We start from the raw sequence: 16,405 nt of genomic DNA on the forward strand, positions 1-16,405 counted from the left end.
CTTTCTCTTTCTGACTTACTTAGTATGATAAGCTCTAGCTGCATCCATGTTGCTGTAATGACAGTATTACATTCTTTTTTATGGCTGAGTATAAATGTATATACGTCTTGGTTAATGTGAATAGTGATGCTATGAACATAGTGGTGCATGTATCTTTTTGAATTATAGTTTTGTCTGGATATATGTTCAGGAGTAAAGTTGGTAGATCATATGATAATTCTGCTTCAGTTTTCTGAGGAACCTTCATACTGTTTTTCAGAGTGGCTATACCAACTTATATTCCCACCAATAGTGTAAGAGGGTTCCCTTTTCACCACACCCCACCAGAGTTTGTTATTTGTAGACTTTTTAATGATGGCCATTCTGACCAGTGTGAAGTGGGCCCACACTGCAGTTTTAATTTGCATTTCTATAAAGAAAGCTGAGCGCAGAAGAATTGATGCTTTTGAACTGTAGTGTTGGAGAAGACTCTTGAGAGTCCCTTGGACTGCAAGGAGATCCAACCAGTCCATCCTAAGGGAGATCAGTCCTGGGTATTCATTGGAGGAACTGACGTTGAAGCTGAAGCTCCAATACTTTGGCCACCTGATGCGGAGAGCTGACTCATTTGAAAAGACCCTGATGCTGGGAAAGATTGAGGGCAGGAGGAGAAGGGGCTGAGAGAGGATAAAATGGCTGAATGGCATCACCGACTCAAAGGACATGGGTTTGGGTGGACGCCGGGAGTTGGTGATGGTCAGCTAGGCCTGGCGTGCTGTGGTTCATGGGGTCGCAAAGAGTTGGACACGACTGAGCACCTGAACTGAACTGAAAAACTAGCAATGTTCATGTGTCTCTTGGTCATGTGTATCTCTTCTTTGAAGAAATGTCTATTTAGGTCTTCTGCCCATTTTTTGATTGGGTTATTTGTTGTTGTTGTTGAGTGGTATGCGCCGTTGATGTATTTTGGAAATAAAGCCCTTGTCACTTGCATCATTTGCAAATATTTTCTCCCATTCTGTAGGTTTTCTGTTTATTTTGCTTATGGTTTCCTTTGCTGTGCAAAAGTTTGTGGAAAACTTGTCCAAAATATGACAAGTAAAGGTCTCTGTCTTGACATAGAATCTACATGGATCAATAAAGAGCCACATTTGAGAATTTGTAATGATGTATCTTCCTCACATAGGCTGCAGTTATCATTTTCACTCTCTGCATGGTCCAGGAAAATTTCGTCTCAGAAAGCAACATAAAATTGATCTATGGCAGCATAATACGCAAATTCAAAATGTCTTTGAGGGACAAATACTCAATCTATATATACAGTCATACGAGATTCCCACAAACCAAACTTAATTTAAAAACAAGTTTGGGAGTCCCTGGTGGCCTAGTGGTTAGGATTCTGGGATTTCAGTGCAGTGACCTAGGGTCAGTGCTTGGTCAGGGAACTGAGATCCCACAAACTGTACAGTACATCCAAAACAGGAAAAAAAGCTTATAATCCAAATCATAGAACTAACAAAACATTTCATAATAAATGAGTTAGAAAATACTATTATAAAACTTCTGGAAAACAATCAAAGATTTTGATTTGTATAAATAAAAATGAAACAATTGAGATTTAAATTTTCAATTAAATTTTCTAAAAGCAGTAAAGACAGAGGTGAGCAGAGATTAAAAGATGAAGACTTTATTTTTACATATATATTACGTAGAGAAAAATAAATGGCATATATGGAAGACAAGTTGAGCATGGGGGCCTGAGTGACTAAACCCAATGTATGTCTGTTAGGATTTCCAGAGATGGATAATAATGACTGAGAAAAAAAATATTAAAAATTAAATGGCTGAAATATTTTCCAAGTTGATAAAAGACATAAATTTACAATTTGAAAAAGTACAACAAATACCAAGCAGGATAAATAAAAATGACCCATACCATATAACACAGTAGAACAATAGAAAACCAAAGATAAAGATGGGGGAGAATGAGAAGAGAGAGGAAAGAGATAAAGAGGGAGATGTCTGGTGTCTCTTCCTTTTCTTATTAGCCCACCAGTTCTATTGGATTAGAATCCCATATATATGATGTCATTTAAGCTTAATTACCTCTTTAAAGGCATTATTTGCAAGTCACATTGAGGCTAAGGCTTCAGCATATGAATTTGGAAGAGGCACAGTTCAGTCTATGGCACCTCCTTAATCTGACATTCTTCACTCATCTCTCTAGTGACACTAATGCCAGGCTCCTGCTGCAAAATTTCATGCCTAAAAGCACATCCTCCCTGTCTTTGCTAGTCAAAATTCTATCCAGTTCAGGGGACTTCCCTGGTGGTCCAGTGTTTAAGACAGTTGCTTCTAATGCAGAGGATGCAGGTTTGATCCCTGGTTGGAGAACTAAGATCCCATATGCCACGCAGTGTGGCCAAAAATACTAAATTCTGTCCAGTTCAAACTTCTCTGATGTTTTCTCCAGGTCAAATGCAGCAATAAGTCATCTTTCATCTTTCTCCCCAAGGTTCCTGGTTCAAACCATCAATATAGCTAACACAAGAAGAGCATTTTTCATTATGCATTTTTTTGTGTACTCTGTTAAATCCCATAATCCCTGTATGATGTAAATATTAGTAAGTTTATTTTCTGTATGTGGCATCTGAGTCTCAAAGTGCTTATTATATCAAAATAGAGAACATTTAAATATGCGCATGTTTATACAGAATGGCACCATTCACTGATAATGAAACATGAAAGGGGAGAAGGTTTTCTGGGGCAAGATATTTGATTTAGCACATACTAAGTTTGAGTACTTGTGACACATCCAAGTGTGTATATCTTATATACTCATTTAATATAGTTAGTTCTGGATTAATATGCAAGTTTGAATTTGCTCGTAGTTAAAATGATAGCACAACTAAATGGCAAGTAGCAAATTACCAACCTCTTTAATTCTGTGTTAGTGAAGAATAGTGCTAAACTGTTTACTCTTTATACTTGCTCAACATTCTTTTTCTTCTCACTCCTTCTATACATCTTAACTTCTAATCAGCCAGTTTTTAAAATCAGAACTGGGCATGATCTAAAGTAAATGGGATATTAAGAGAAGATTTAAATTTAGTCCTTACTATGAACAGAGAAAGCACAGTTAAGTGATTCATCCAAGGTCATGGTACCCAAATAAAAATGAACATCCAGCTTTTCTAATTCCTATAAAAAAATCTATTCCATTAGGGACTTTCCTAGTGGTCCAATGGTTAAGACCTCCCCTTCCAGCACATAGGGTGTGTGTTCAATCCCTAGTCAGAAAGCTAAGATCTCACATGCCTTGTGGGCAAAAAACAAAAAACAGAAGCAATACTGTAACAAATTCAGTAAAGACTTTAAAGATGGTCTACATCGAAATAACCTAGGAAAAGTTTTAAAAAAATCTCTTCCATTATACTGTGGCCAATGATTTCCAAACAGTTATCTGTAGAAATAAACTGTAAGAAACTCAGTGAACAATATGATTCAAATATAATTCGATCTCTTGCTCAGTTCAGTTTAGTCGTTCAGTTGTATCTGACTCTTTGCAACCCCATGGGCTGTACCACACCAGGTTTCCCTATCACCAATTCCCGAGCTTACTCAACCTCATGTCCATCAAGTGGGTGATGCCATCCAGTCATCTCATCCTCTGTCATCCCCTTCTTCTCCCTTCTTCGATCTTTCCCAGCATCAGGGTCTTTTCAAGTGAGTCAGTTTTTTGCATCAGGTGGCCAAAGTATTGAAGTATCACCTTCAGCATCAGTCCTTTCAATGAATATTCAGAACTGATTTCCTTTAGGATGGACTGGTTTGATCTCCTTGCAATCCAAGGGACTTTCAAGAGTCTTCTCCAACACCACAGCTCAAAAGCATCAGTTCTTTGGTGCTCAGCTTTCTTTGTAGTCCAACTTTCACATCCATACATGACTACTGGAAAAACCATAGCTTTGACTAGATGGACATTTGTTGGCAAACTAGTGTCTCTGCTTTTTAATATACTGTCTAGTTTGGTCATAACTTTTCTTCCAAGGAGCAAGTGTCTTTTAATTTCATGGATTCAGTCACCATCTACAGTGATTTTGGAGCCCAAGAAAATACTGTCTGTCACTGTTTCCATTGTTTCCCCATCTATTTCCCATGAAGGGATGGAACCAGATGCCATGATCTTCATTTTTTGAATGTTGAGTTTTAAGGCAGTTTTTTCACTCTCCTCTTTCACTTTCATCAAGAGGCTCCTCAGCTCCATTTCGCTTTCTGCCATAAGGGTGGTGTCATCTGCATATCTGAGGTTATTGGTATTTTTCCCAGCAATCTTGATTTCAACTTGTGCTTCATCCAGCCTGGCATTTTGCATGATTTACTCTGCATATAATTTAAATAAGCAGGGTGACAATATACAGCTTTGATGCACTCCTTTCCCAATTTGGAACCAGTCCGTTGTTCCATGTCCAGTTCTTTGAAACTGTTGCTTCTTGACCTGCATACAGATTTCTCAGGAGGCAGGTAAAGTGGTCTGGTATCCCCATCCCTTGAATAATTTTCCAGTTTGTTGTGATCCACACAGTCAAAGGCTTTGGTGTAGTCAATAAAGCAGATGTTTTTCTGGAACTCTCTTGCTTTTTCAATGATCCAGTGGATGTTGGCAATTTGACCTCTGGTTCCTCTACCTTGTCTAAATCCAGCTTGAACATCTGGAAGTTCTTGGTCATGTACTGTTGAAGCCTCACTTGGAGAATTTTGAGCATCTCTTGCTTGACTTTATTTAACTCAGCATTTAATGACAGAACCCCTTTTCCACCATGTGTTTGTAGGAAATGACATTTTATGTCATACCTGAGCATGACAGTGGTGGATTTATAAGGAACTGAGACATGTTTAGTTTGATGCAAAGAAAAGAATTTCATGCGCTCGACAGATTTACACTGTTATTGGAAGCCAAGGGACATATACATGAAATAATTTTTGTTAATAAATACAGAGAGGATTGTTTTAGTAGCCTGCTTAGAACTTATCTTATTGTAGAGTGGATTTCTGAAAGATTGATTTCTCTTAAACAAGTGGTGCAAATATACTAAATTAGAATCTGAGGGCTTCTAGTTGGAGAAGTGTCCTTTCATGGTAGTTGCTAGGAACATGGTCATGAAGCTGTTTTGCTCTTTTTCGACAGGGAAATTTGGGGAAAGTTAATAGAATAATTCAGCATGGAGTTAGCATTTGATAATGAGTAATTCTGTTTCTTTGAAATAGTGAATTTGGCTAAAGAGAATTGATGATTCTAGTAATCTAAGCCCAGTTTTATAGAGGTGCCCTGACTTGAGTTTGAAAGAGGAATACTAAAAATAAAATTTAACATGTTAATAGGAATTTTCTGATATTTTTAGACTCTCTTTTAGGATTAAAAACCATTTATGCAACCTATATGTCAACCTGCCCCACTGTTCTTGCCTGGAAAATTCCATGAACAGAGGAGCCTAGTGGACTATAGTCCATGGAGTCGCAAAGAGTCTGACATGACTGAGCCACTGGGCATTCATGTATATGTGCATCTTAATGACACACATCAATTTAATCAAAACTATAGATGGTACTGGGCTTTTCTTGTAGCTCAGTGGTAAAGAATCAGTCTTCAATGCAGGAAACCTGGGTTTGATTCACCAGGTTGGGAAATGGCAATCTGGAGAAGGAAATGGCAACCCACTCCAATATTCTTGCCTGGAGAATCCAATGAACAGAGGAGTCTGGCAGGCTACAGTCAATGGGGTTGCAAGAGTCGGACATGAGTTAGCTACTTAGACAAAGACTAATAGATGGTCCTAAGGAAAAAAAATATTATGGCAAATATGGAACAAGATAAATATGCCAAAGAAAAATTACATAATTTTCAAGTCATTATAAAAATGAAAAAGGCATTATCCTCCTGTACCAGAAATATATGCAACAAACTTGACTGTTACAATTATTGTTATTTTTCTAAATAATTACTAACTAAAAATATGTTAAATGAACATTAATTTGCATTTCTAATGTAGTGTAACTTCACAATTCAAATGTAGCAAGTAATGAATAATTAAGCAACATAAATAATTTAACAATCAAATATTCCTTGTTAAAAATATGTCCAGCTAATTTAAAGTTTTAAAGCATGTTGCAAATAGAGAATACAACCTAAAGGTAGAAAGATCATGCATATTAACATCTACCCAAGATTTTGCCAGTTTCATCACAGCTGAAAACTAAGAAAAATCATGGATCAAGAAATAGTTCATTAAAATTTTTTGGAAAGTATTTCTTTCTATTCATGGACAATTATATCTATAATTACGTCTCTATAATAATGAAAAGAGAAAAACGTGGCAAACACCTCTGAACTTACTGCTGACTTTAAAAAAATGCAGTGTGAGAGTTGTGAGTTAAGTTTTATTTGTGGCAAAATGAGAACTATAGCCTGAGAGACAGCATTTCAGATAGCTCTGAGAAACTGCTCTAAAGAGATAGTGGTGAAGGTCAGTATATATGTGATTTTGGTGAAGGGGGTGTACATGCAATCAAGCATATATTTTTGGAAGGTTTCTGCTAGTCACAATAAGCAGTTGTCACCATGAAGGATTTTAGCACTTTTCTAGATATGACAAGATACTAGAATTGGGCTCATAAAATCAGCTCCTCAAAATATCTAACTATCTGAAGACCTGTTCTGTCCATTTTTTCCAGAGCACAGAGTGCTACATTTCTGTTCTTCACCCTGAAGGCCTTTCAGGGGTGTTAAAAATCAGCAGCTGCAGCAGCACATGATTTAATCCTTGTAGATTACAGGTAGATGGCAAGCTCCCATGGCAAGTGCCAATTTGTAGTTGACATTAGAGTTCTGCCACTTACAGGATCTATGAATATTGGCCCTTCTGTGTCTTTTAGGAAGTGAAATAATTGTGCAAATTATAAATCACCTGTACAAATAATAGACATTTACTTGGACCAGTCACTGGTACTTTGCCTCATTTCCTCACTTCTTGAATTCTTAAGTTCCATAAGTGAATTCTCAAGTTCCATAAAGGCAAGTTTCATTCTGATACTGAGATCCAGCTATGTTCAAGGCTCTCTATTAGTAATTATGAATAAGACAGGTCCTCATCTTCCTTAAACATCTACCACAGCAGAAGAGTAAATAATTATTTGCAAATTACAAATGACAGTAATTGTCATAAGCAAGTTACAAAATGGCAAACCACTCCAGTATTCTTGCCTGGAAAATCCCATGGATGGAGGAGGCTGATAGGCTATAGTCCATAGGGTCACAAAGAGTTGTACACGACCAAGCAACTTCACTTTCACGAAATTTCAGAAGCTAAAAATTTTCTTGTATATTGTAACAACTGGAGAAGGCTTTATTCAAAGTACCATTTCTACTATGTGAGAAGTAGAGTGAAAAGTGGAAGTGTTAGTTGTTCAATTGTGTCCAACTCTTTGTGACCCCATGGACTGTAGCCCACCAGGCTCCTGTGTCCATGGAATTCCCCAGGCAAGAATACTGGAATGGGTAGCCGTTTCCTTTGCCAAGGGATCAGCCCAACCCTGGATCCTGCATTGCAGGCAGATTCTTTACCATCTGAGCCACCAGGGAAGTACCAAGAAATGGAGTATTTCCTGCCACATCAGTAAACAGGGATATCACAGTCATCAGTGATTATAGAACTCCAATGTGAATTCCTGAGCCCTAAGGGCACTCAGGAAGAAGGGTACCTGTGGATTAGCAGCCACCAGGACTGTAGCTACTCCCTAAGGGGAGTCCCAGTGGAGCTCAGGATGTGAAAAAACACAGGCTACTGGCCCAGGATAGCTGAGATTCATATGAAAGAAATGATTTCAGTGATCCCAGACTCTTGCATCTTCCCATACATAGAAAAGTGCTAATTTCTTTAACTTGGGATATCTGTGCTGTGCTTAGTTGCTCAGTCGTGTTCAGCTCTTTAGCCTGCCAGGCTCCTCTGTCCAGGGGGATTCTCCAGGCAAGAATACTGAAGTGGGTTGCAATGTCCTCCTCCAGGGGAATCTTCCCCACCCAGGGATCGAACCCAAGTCTCCTGCATTGCAGACGTATCCTTTACCATTCCAGCCACCAGTGAAGCCCAAGAATATTGGATTGTGGGATATCTGGCTTCCTTTAATTAACAATAATCTTTTGATGTTCAGACTACCTGCCCTTTGTTGCAAAACTTCTATTAACCTGGCTCCTCCCCTTCCCTCCTTAGAGCAGTTGTCTCAAGGTTACTACAAATGCTGTCTCCTAGGCTTAAAGTCCTAAAAATTCTCACTGAATTAAAAAAAAAAAAAAACCTTTGAATTTTTAGGCTGTATTTTTTAAGTCAACATACATCTTGAAGAATGAATAAGATTTTGTTTGAAAAATAGGATAAAGGATATTTCACAAGGAATAAAGATTGGGAAGAAGGCTATGGATAGGGTTCAGGTACTTTGAGCAATTCCTTTTAATAACAGCAAAGGTTGCTTAAGTCAAAAATAGAGTATAAATTAGCAAACTCTGTTATTTGCTGCCTGGAAGGAGCCCAACAGATTTTTGCCCTTTTGTTTTCCAAATTCAGCCAGAATAAGTTTTCTTCTTTGTAAGTGTCACAAACAGAAAATTTTCAGTTCAATTCAGTTCAGATGCTCAGTCGTGTCCAACTCTGCGACCCCCATGGACTGCAGCATACCAAGATTCCCTATGTATCACCAACTCAGAGAGCCACTAAATTTAACTGAATGCTTGTCAATGATTGAAACCTGATCTTTAAGCTCACGTGTTGCCCATACAACCTACAGTCTTCAAAATTGCAGGTAAAATTACTCTACCGTTTACAAATGGGCAGCTTTGAATCTGTTTTCCTATAAAGAGCTTTGTAATTCTGCGTTACGCTTGGGTCAGGCATTTCTAACATTCGTTCGGCCACATTCTTGTTATATTGATATTTGGTTTAACTTTATGTGACTTAGCAAGAGATTGAGAGCCTTCAATTTATGGGCACAGACATGAATGTTTCCTCAGGGAGACTCAACCATACTTTTAAAGCTGTAGTTTGGCATAATTAATATTACAAATTTTAAGGTATAGGATATGTTTCGAGTCCAGGGCTTGGGCCTGGGGTCCTACGGCTAAGCCCAAAACAGTGCGAAGGAGGTATTCTACAAGCTCCAGTACTTTGGCCACCTCATGCCTGGAAAGAGGCAGATTGCAGGCAGACTCATTGGAAAAGACTCTGATGCTGGGAGGGATTGGGGGCAGGAGGAAAAGGGGACGACAGAGGATGAGATGGCTGGATGGCATCACTGACTCGATGGACGCGAGTCTGAGTGAACTCCGGGAGTTGGTGGACAGGGAGGCCTGGTGTGCTGCGATTCATGGGGTCGCAGAGTCGGACACGACTGAGCAACTGAACTGAACTGAGAAATATGCCAACGCCCACGGGACGCGATGCTCCTGCCAACACAAAACCAGCCACCGCACGAGTCCCCTTGCACTGAGTTCAGAAAGGCCTGAAGACTCCCCTGCAGCTCTTCTCGCCCCACCCCCACTTCCGCTTCCGGGGAGGTGCCGCCTGCCCCTCCGGCCGTGGGGTCCGCAGTGAAAGAGAAGCCGGAAGTGGCTCCGGTACTTCCGGTACGGGAAACTCCTTGCTGCCGCTTCGACCGGGCTTGACAGGCGGGGTCTCTGCAAGTAGGTCTCTCTCCTTTTGCCTCCCTCCCGTCTGACCTTCAAGCTCGTTTACCGCCGCCGTCCCGCCACTCTGGTCTCGGAAGCCGCCCCTTCCCCATGTGCCGGGGCAGGAGTCCTGAAAGCCAAGACCAGCTCGCCGGCATCCCATCATGTCCGAACTGACTAAAGAGCTGATGGAGCTGGTGTGGGGCACCAACAGCAGCCCCGGTCTCTCTGACACCATCTTCTGCCGCTGGACGCAAGGTACCCCGGCTGGACTCTGGCTTCCAGCCCCCGCTTCCTTTTGCCCCGAGAGAGTCGAGCCGTGACGCCTCTCGCGCCAGTCCCCTCCCGTGCCCTGTACTCTGTCCCAATTCCCCTGCTCTGCACTGACACTGGACTTTCTAGAAACGCCCTGCCCTTCCAGGGGGTAAAGGTTGGGTAGGAGAATGGTTCCAGCTGGCAGCTAAAGACCCGAAGTGCCCCTGCCGCTCCCTGGGCTGCCTCTTGGGCTGGAAAGGAGAAGGGGGCGGCAGTCGGGCTGCAGGGTGTGACACTGAAGGTGTGCCCTGTGCCTTGGTATCCATTTCTCAAGACTTGCTCTGGCCTCCTGGGTCTTTACCCTCTAACGAGGCTTCATCTTGGTGTTTGGTCTAATTTTGGAGAAGGGAAGTCCACGTGAAACTCACTGTGGCTAATTCCACGAAACGATTGTGCAGTTTGTATTTTAATTAGGCGGTTAGGCGTGGTACTCGGTGCAAAAATAAAACGCTGCTGCAAAGTGTTTTCTACACCCCAATATGCCTGATTTTGAGGTGATTTAGTATCTGTTCCGTGGCTCATAGAACCTCCTGCGCCGATCTGATAATGCAGACAGGATTTTGAATTATATAAGAAGTTTTGTTAATACTACGAATAATTGTGAAATAGAAAACACACACACACACAGATTTAATTCCAGAGCTGTCCCAGGCTCTGCCTTGGGCACTTCATGCTAGTCATCATCCCTGTCTCGTGCGTTTTAATATTAAAACGAAACGAACACATTGGTTAAGGTGATAAGAAAGTGAAGTTAACAGCATAGTCTTTGAAATCAGAAGGGTAGGTAATGTATATATGTAAAACACCACAAGCCAATGAATAGTAGCTATTTAGTACTATTATTAAAATGTTTTGTTATGAAAACATTTATTTAGAAAATACTGATTCTCAAAGGATTTGGGGTAAATTTAGCATAGTAGATATATGTCTTTACTTCATAATGTTTACATAGTAACAAACATTTACGGTTTAAATCATGTCTCCTTCCCTCTCAGATACTTTTAAGACCTGGTAAAAACAGAATCATAATGTGTAACAGCTAGTTAGGTTATTTAGTCCATTACTCTGTTTGAAAATGAGAAAAATGAGTCCTGAAGGCTAAATGACCAGGCCAAAGTTGCACGAATTGATAGAACTGGGAGTGAATTACAAGTCACAGCTCTGTCTTGTTTTCCTTTCTGTTTTTAACCAGACATGTAATTAGTTCCTGGTGGCTCAGAAGGTAAAGCGTCTGTCTACAATGCGGGAGACCCAGGTTCTATCCCTGGGCTGGGAAGATCCCCTGGAGAAGGAAATGGCAATCCACTCTAGGACTATTGCCTGGAAAGTCCCATGGACAGAGGAGCCTGGTAGGCTACAGTCCATGGGGTCGCAAAGAGTCGGACACGACTGAGCGACTTCACTTTTCACTTCACACACCTAATTTTGTCACTTAACAAATTTTTTTCAGAAATTATGGGCATTCACATTTGCAAGTTCTGTTTTAAAACTTATTTTCCTATTTGTCTTATTTATTCTAGTAATGAATAGCCCTAAAGTACACAAGATTGTAAGATTGAGAAAGGTTTTACTTTTTGTTAATTAAGTAGTAATATAGCATAGAATAGGGTGATATTTGGCCTCATTTATTTTAGTACTGTGTTGCAGATACAAGGAGAATTCAGAGAGGCTGTTCTAATAATGGTTAGGAGCAGGAGCAGTCTTTTGGAACAGGCATTCTTTGGTTCTGGGTTCAAGTTTTTTAACTTAAGCCTCGGTTTCCTTCTCTGTGGAGAACAGATAGTACTAGTGCCGATCTTACACGTTTGTTGTGAGGATTAAAGGCAAGTACTTAACACAATATCTGACATAAACACTCAGAAAATGATAGCTTAATTTAGAAAGTGCTTAATTGTAGGATAGATCAAGCCAAAGATCACTCAGTTGCAAGAAATTATTGTTAATTAGATCACTTTGAAATGACACATTAGAATGCTCTACCATCTTGTAGTCAGAAGTTCCTTAACAAAATGTGTTCAATATCATTTGAAAATAAAAGGTTACTTTTTGCTCTTTACAGAGTGCAGCTATATTGTGGCTGATTCAAGGTTTTAAATTGATCATGGTTTTAAGGCAACCGAATATGTATTTTTAAGTTATCACTTCTGAATCAGAGGGGTGGTGTTACTGGTTTCGCTCTGTTGACTTTGTATTCATTTATTCTTTCTCAGAGGAGACAGAAATTGCTGAAGGTTGCTGTGGCAATGATTTGGGAATGACACAAGACACTGCTTTGCTTCACTTACTGCATTTGTAATGTGACATCAGCTTTGGCTTTATTTCATCATCTGTAGCTGTGCTTTGCATTGACAGCTGTAACCTCATTATCTTTTGGAAGCAAGTTATAGATGTAAGGTCTTTAGCGTAAATATTTATAGAACTATGTCCAGGAATATTCCATTTATGAAACTATACTGATTGGTCCTGTTAAATTCCTTTGATATGTTAAACAGCTTTAGGAGTTTTCCTCTCTCCCCTTTAATTGATTTGGCCTCTTTAGATAAAACGTTAAAGCAGTAAGTGCAGGAGTAGCACATAGGTTTTTGTGTGTGTGTGTGTGTGTGTGTGTTTTAAAATTCATTTGGCAGTTTAAGATAATTCTCTTTTTCGAATACTTTTTTTAAAAAGAGAGAAAAGTAGGGTTTTGGTGTGAGGTTTTTTTTTTTCCTGCAGTTTTTATTTTAAAGTCAATAAGTCACATAATTTAAAGATTTGAAGTTGTTTTGTTGTTTAATTTGGACATTTACTCCCTACTCCTGCCTACTTCCCTCCTGCTCAATTGTCACTAATGCTTTTTAAAGGAAAAAAAATTTTTTTTCTACTTCATTATTTGTAAATATCATTTATTCTTCCTTTCTCTCAAACTGAAATGTTCCAGGCTTACTTGATAGGGCACAAGGGAAGACAAATAATAAATATGGCATAGTATATATACTAGAAGGTAAAGAAATAGGAATTATAGGGTGAAGTTGCCTGGAAAGGCCTCATTTTAAGATGAGGTTTGAACAGACCCTTGAAGTAACTACATTAGTCATGCAGGTATCTGAGGAATATTCCAGGCAGCGAGGATAGCCATCATAAAGACTTAATGCAGAGTACGTCTGGTCAAGGAATGGGAAGGAGGTTAGTTTGGCTGGAGACAGAATGAAGGAAGAGGGCACCAATAAAGATGATATAAGAAACAATATGGCCCAGATCATTAAGATTTTATAGGCCATTGTAAGGACTTTGGTTTTTATTTTAAATGAGATGACAGGTCATTGGGAGTTTCGGAACAAAGGAGAGACACAACGTGACAATTTCTAAAGGACTGACCTGACTACTAAATTTGAGGATGGACTGTAGTCCTAGAGTGAGACAACAAGACCAAATGAGAGAGAATTGCAGTAATCCAGGGGGTAAAAGACTGTGACTTAGACCGGGAGAGTGGTAGAGGAGATGGTTGGAAGTGGTCAGGTTGACCTCAACACAGCAGAACCAGAATAAGAGTCACCATGATCTAACAAAAGTAAATATTCATCTTATTACAAAGGAAAACATTTTGGCTGGTTGAGACTTTGTTTTCTTTTCAGTATTGATTGTCTAGCCAGTGTCTGGCAAATATTTTCTTTAAAGGGCCAGTGACTTTATTGTCTGGCATTGCAGCAGAAGCAGCCCTTGATAAGATGGGTGTGGCTGTGTTTCAAATCTGCATTTAAAAAACACGCCAACCTTGATGTATATTATAAACTCTGAGAACCCATCTTTTCCTTTTTTCTACCCAGTTCCTTCCAGCTTTAAATTACTTCATTGTTTCACCTAAAGATTAGCCAGAAGAGAAACCCAGTTTTGCTGTTTATTGCAGTTCAGTGTGTTTTAGGGTGGAGGTGAAGTGTTTGGAGCTGTGGTTGTTTGAAATTAGAGTTTTGCACTTTCTGTGTAGGACATTATTTACTATATGATTAAAAAAAAAAAGATTCTAAATAACTTTTGAAAAATTGAGGGATTAATTTGGGTTAAAATCCAAAAGTGTGATGTGAAGGTAAGTCAGTACTATGGATCATATAATTTCAAAGATCTTTGTTGTTGTTGGAAACCTTTTATTTCCAATATAGATTTTACTTTCTCAAACCTACCTACATCACATTTGACCTAAAAAAATCAATTTTAAAAATCTCTAATTTGTAACCTTATGTAATAAAGTCAATTTCTTGGTAATTTGAGTACATAATGTATTCTTAAGTTCAAAATATTTATGATAATACCTTACATTTGTATTATGCTTTACAGTTTTTGAAAATCTTGCTTAATCTTTGCAAGAACCCCAAGAGACAGCAAGAGATAAATGTAGTTATTCTCCTGTTTATAGATGAGGAGACTAAGGCTCAGTTCAGATTCCACTTAATATTATATTATCTAACTTATAATGACAAATGAAGACTTTTGTTTACATGGAAGACTAGAACTACATAGGCAATAGTTGTCAAACTGGTTTGAATAATGTAAGTAAGTCATATGAAAATAAAAGACTAGGAAATTGCAAAGAGGTTCATGGCTTAGGTTTAAATTAGTTATGAGCCATAAAATTGAGAAAGACTTATATGTCTGTCCAGTGTGATACAAAATCATATGCTTAGGATCAGATGCTAAGTTAGATGGCTAATTTCAGATCTAATTAGTAAAGCAGTCATTTTGTGATAAGTCAATTCCTCTTAAAACTAGGAAATACAAATATGAGAACACTTGACAAGAAAAATAACTGTATCCTAAAAAATTCCAACTCAAGTGAAACCTTATTATAAAAGGAGATGCCTACATAGCATAGTCCTGTTTCAGGACAGAAAAGTTCATTTCCATTTGTTTGACTTTATTACATTTTAAGCTGTAAGAGCCTTTGTTCATTATCAGATAAAACCCTCAAGCATATATGCTGCAATTAAACAGAATTTGGTATAAAGCAGATCTGCCTAGAATTCTCTCCCTGGGGTTTTTATCTCTAAAGTACAAAAGCAACTCATCATAATGTATTTCAGTCTAAAAGCCCCACCCATGGACCTTGAAAATTGAATTACATTATTAGTGATTTTAAGAAAGGCAAGAATCCATTACTGATACTTATTTATCGCATACCCTGAAGTTTGGAAGAGCTTAGTTTCACCTCTGCACTTAGCCCCAACACCAGTGACCCTTTCTTGCCACTAGGAAAAGAGGTGGATGAAGAGTAGAGGTCCCTTGGCTTCACCTCTTGTTTCCAGGTTGGATCTCAGTTTTGCTTGTCTTGATGTGATCACCAGCACCCTTAGTTCTCATTTGTCCTTATTAAGTTTGCCCCATCGTGCCTGTTTTTTAGCCTCTATTCTGTTTCTCCCAAAGTGTTGCATGTTGCTGGAGCAAATTGTAGTCGGCATCAGTACAGATATACTAATTAAACCTTAGCTGAGCCCTCAGTATTTCTTTTAGTTCTTTATCCTGTCGACTCTTATGTTTTTTTGGAATTAATACTGTTTTCTATGCCCCTCATTCTGTTGCTCTCAGTCAGTAACATCACTTCCTCTTTGCCCATATTTCTAAGTTGAAAACCTGCTAAAGTTTTCTTTTTCTCAAGTTTATAAACTCAGGGCCCCATTACACTCTTAAAAATTATTAAAGACTTCACTATGAAAAAAAATTGAGACCTGTGGCATTATTTTACATTAAAAAATCTCTTCAGTGTCTAGCTCATTAGAAGACAGCTGGATTCTCTCACTTGCTCCTCCAGTCTGTTATATTCAGTCTGTTGTTTTGGTTGAAGTGTATGCAGAAAATCCATCTTCATACATTTAAGCAATTGGTAATATAGGAGTATCATAATAGCATTTTCAAATAATTGTGGATATTCTTCTTTGATACTACACTGAAACTCAGCAAATGGTAGTTTCTTAGAGGTTAGTTGAGATATGAAATCTGAAGCCACGTTGATGAACATTTTGTACTGTATTAAATTGAAATCCATTGGTTTTTTGTCTTGTACTTTGAGTGGATCTTCTACCTGTGAATTAATTTGTAACCATTTGTTGTTTGGAAATTATTGGTCTGCTGGTTTATGCAAATCTTCCAAATGTTAACACATATTATTAAACAATATCTAGAAGACTCTAGAGAGTCCCTTGAACTGCAAGGAGATCCAACCAGTCCATTCTGAAGATCAGCCCTGGGATTTCTTTGGAAGGAATGATGCTAAAGCTGAAACTCCAGTACTTTGGCCACCTCATGCGAAGAGTTGACTCATTGGAAAAGATTCTGATGCTGGGAAGGATTGGGGGCAGGAGAAGGAGACGACTGAGGATGAGATGGCTGGATGGCATCACCGACTCGATGGACGTGAATTTGAGTGAAGTC

General features: G+C 38.9%; 1 protein-coding gene across 3 annotated transcripts in view; it reads left to right on the forward strand.

Moving 5' to 3' along the window:
• The first annotated feature begins 9,625 nt into the window (after nucleotides 1-9,625).
• The window catches only part of MINDY3 (MINDY lysine 48 deubiquitinase 3), an 81,278-nt gene continuing 74,498 nt past the window's right edge, over nucleotides 9,626-16,405 (forward strand). The window contains exon 1 of one of the 3 annotated variants that reach the window (XM_040248976.1): nucleotides 9,626-9,952. Coding sequence is in view for 1 of the 3 variants with exons in the window: in XM_040248974.1 (XP_040104908.1) it covers nucleotides 9,859-9,952 (94 nt within the window). In the remaining 2 variants the exon portion in view is untranslated. The remainder of the gene's footprint in view (nucleotides 9,953-16,405) is intronic. The other 2 variants (XM_040248974.1, XM_040248975.1) reach the window with 2 other exon arrangements.

Source organism: Oryx dammah, unplaced genomic scaffold (genome assembly GCF_014754425.2).
Source record: "Oryx dammah isolate SB20612 unplaced genomic scaffold, SCBI_Odam_1.1 HiC_scaffold_10, whole genome shotgun sequence".
NCBI classification, from domain to species: Eukaryota; Metazoa; Chordata; class Mammalia; order Artiodactyla; family Bovidae; genus Oryx; species Oryx dammah.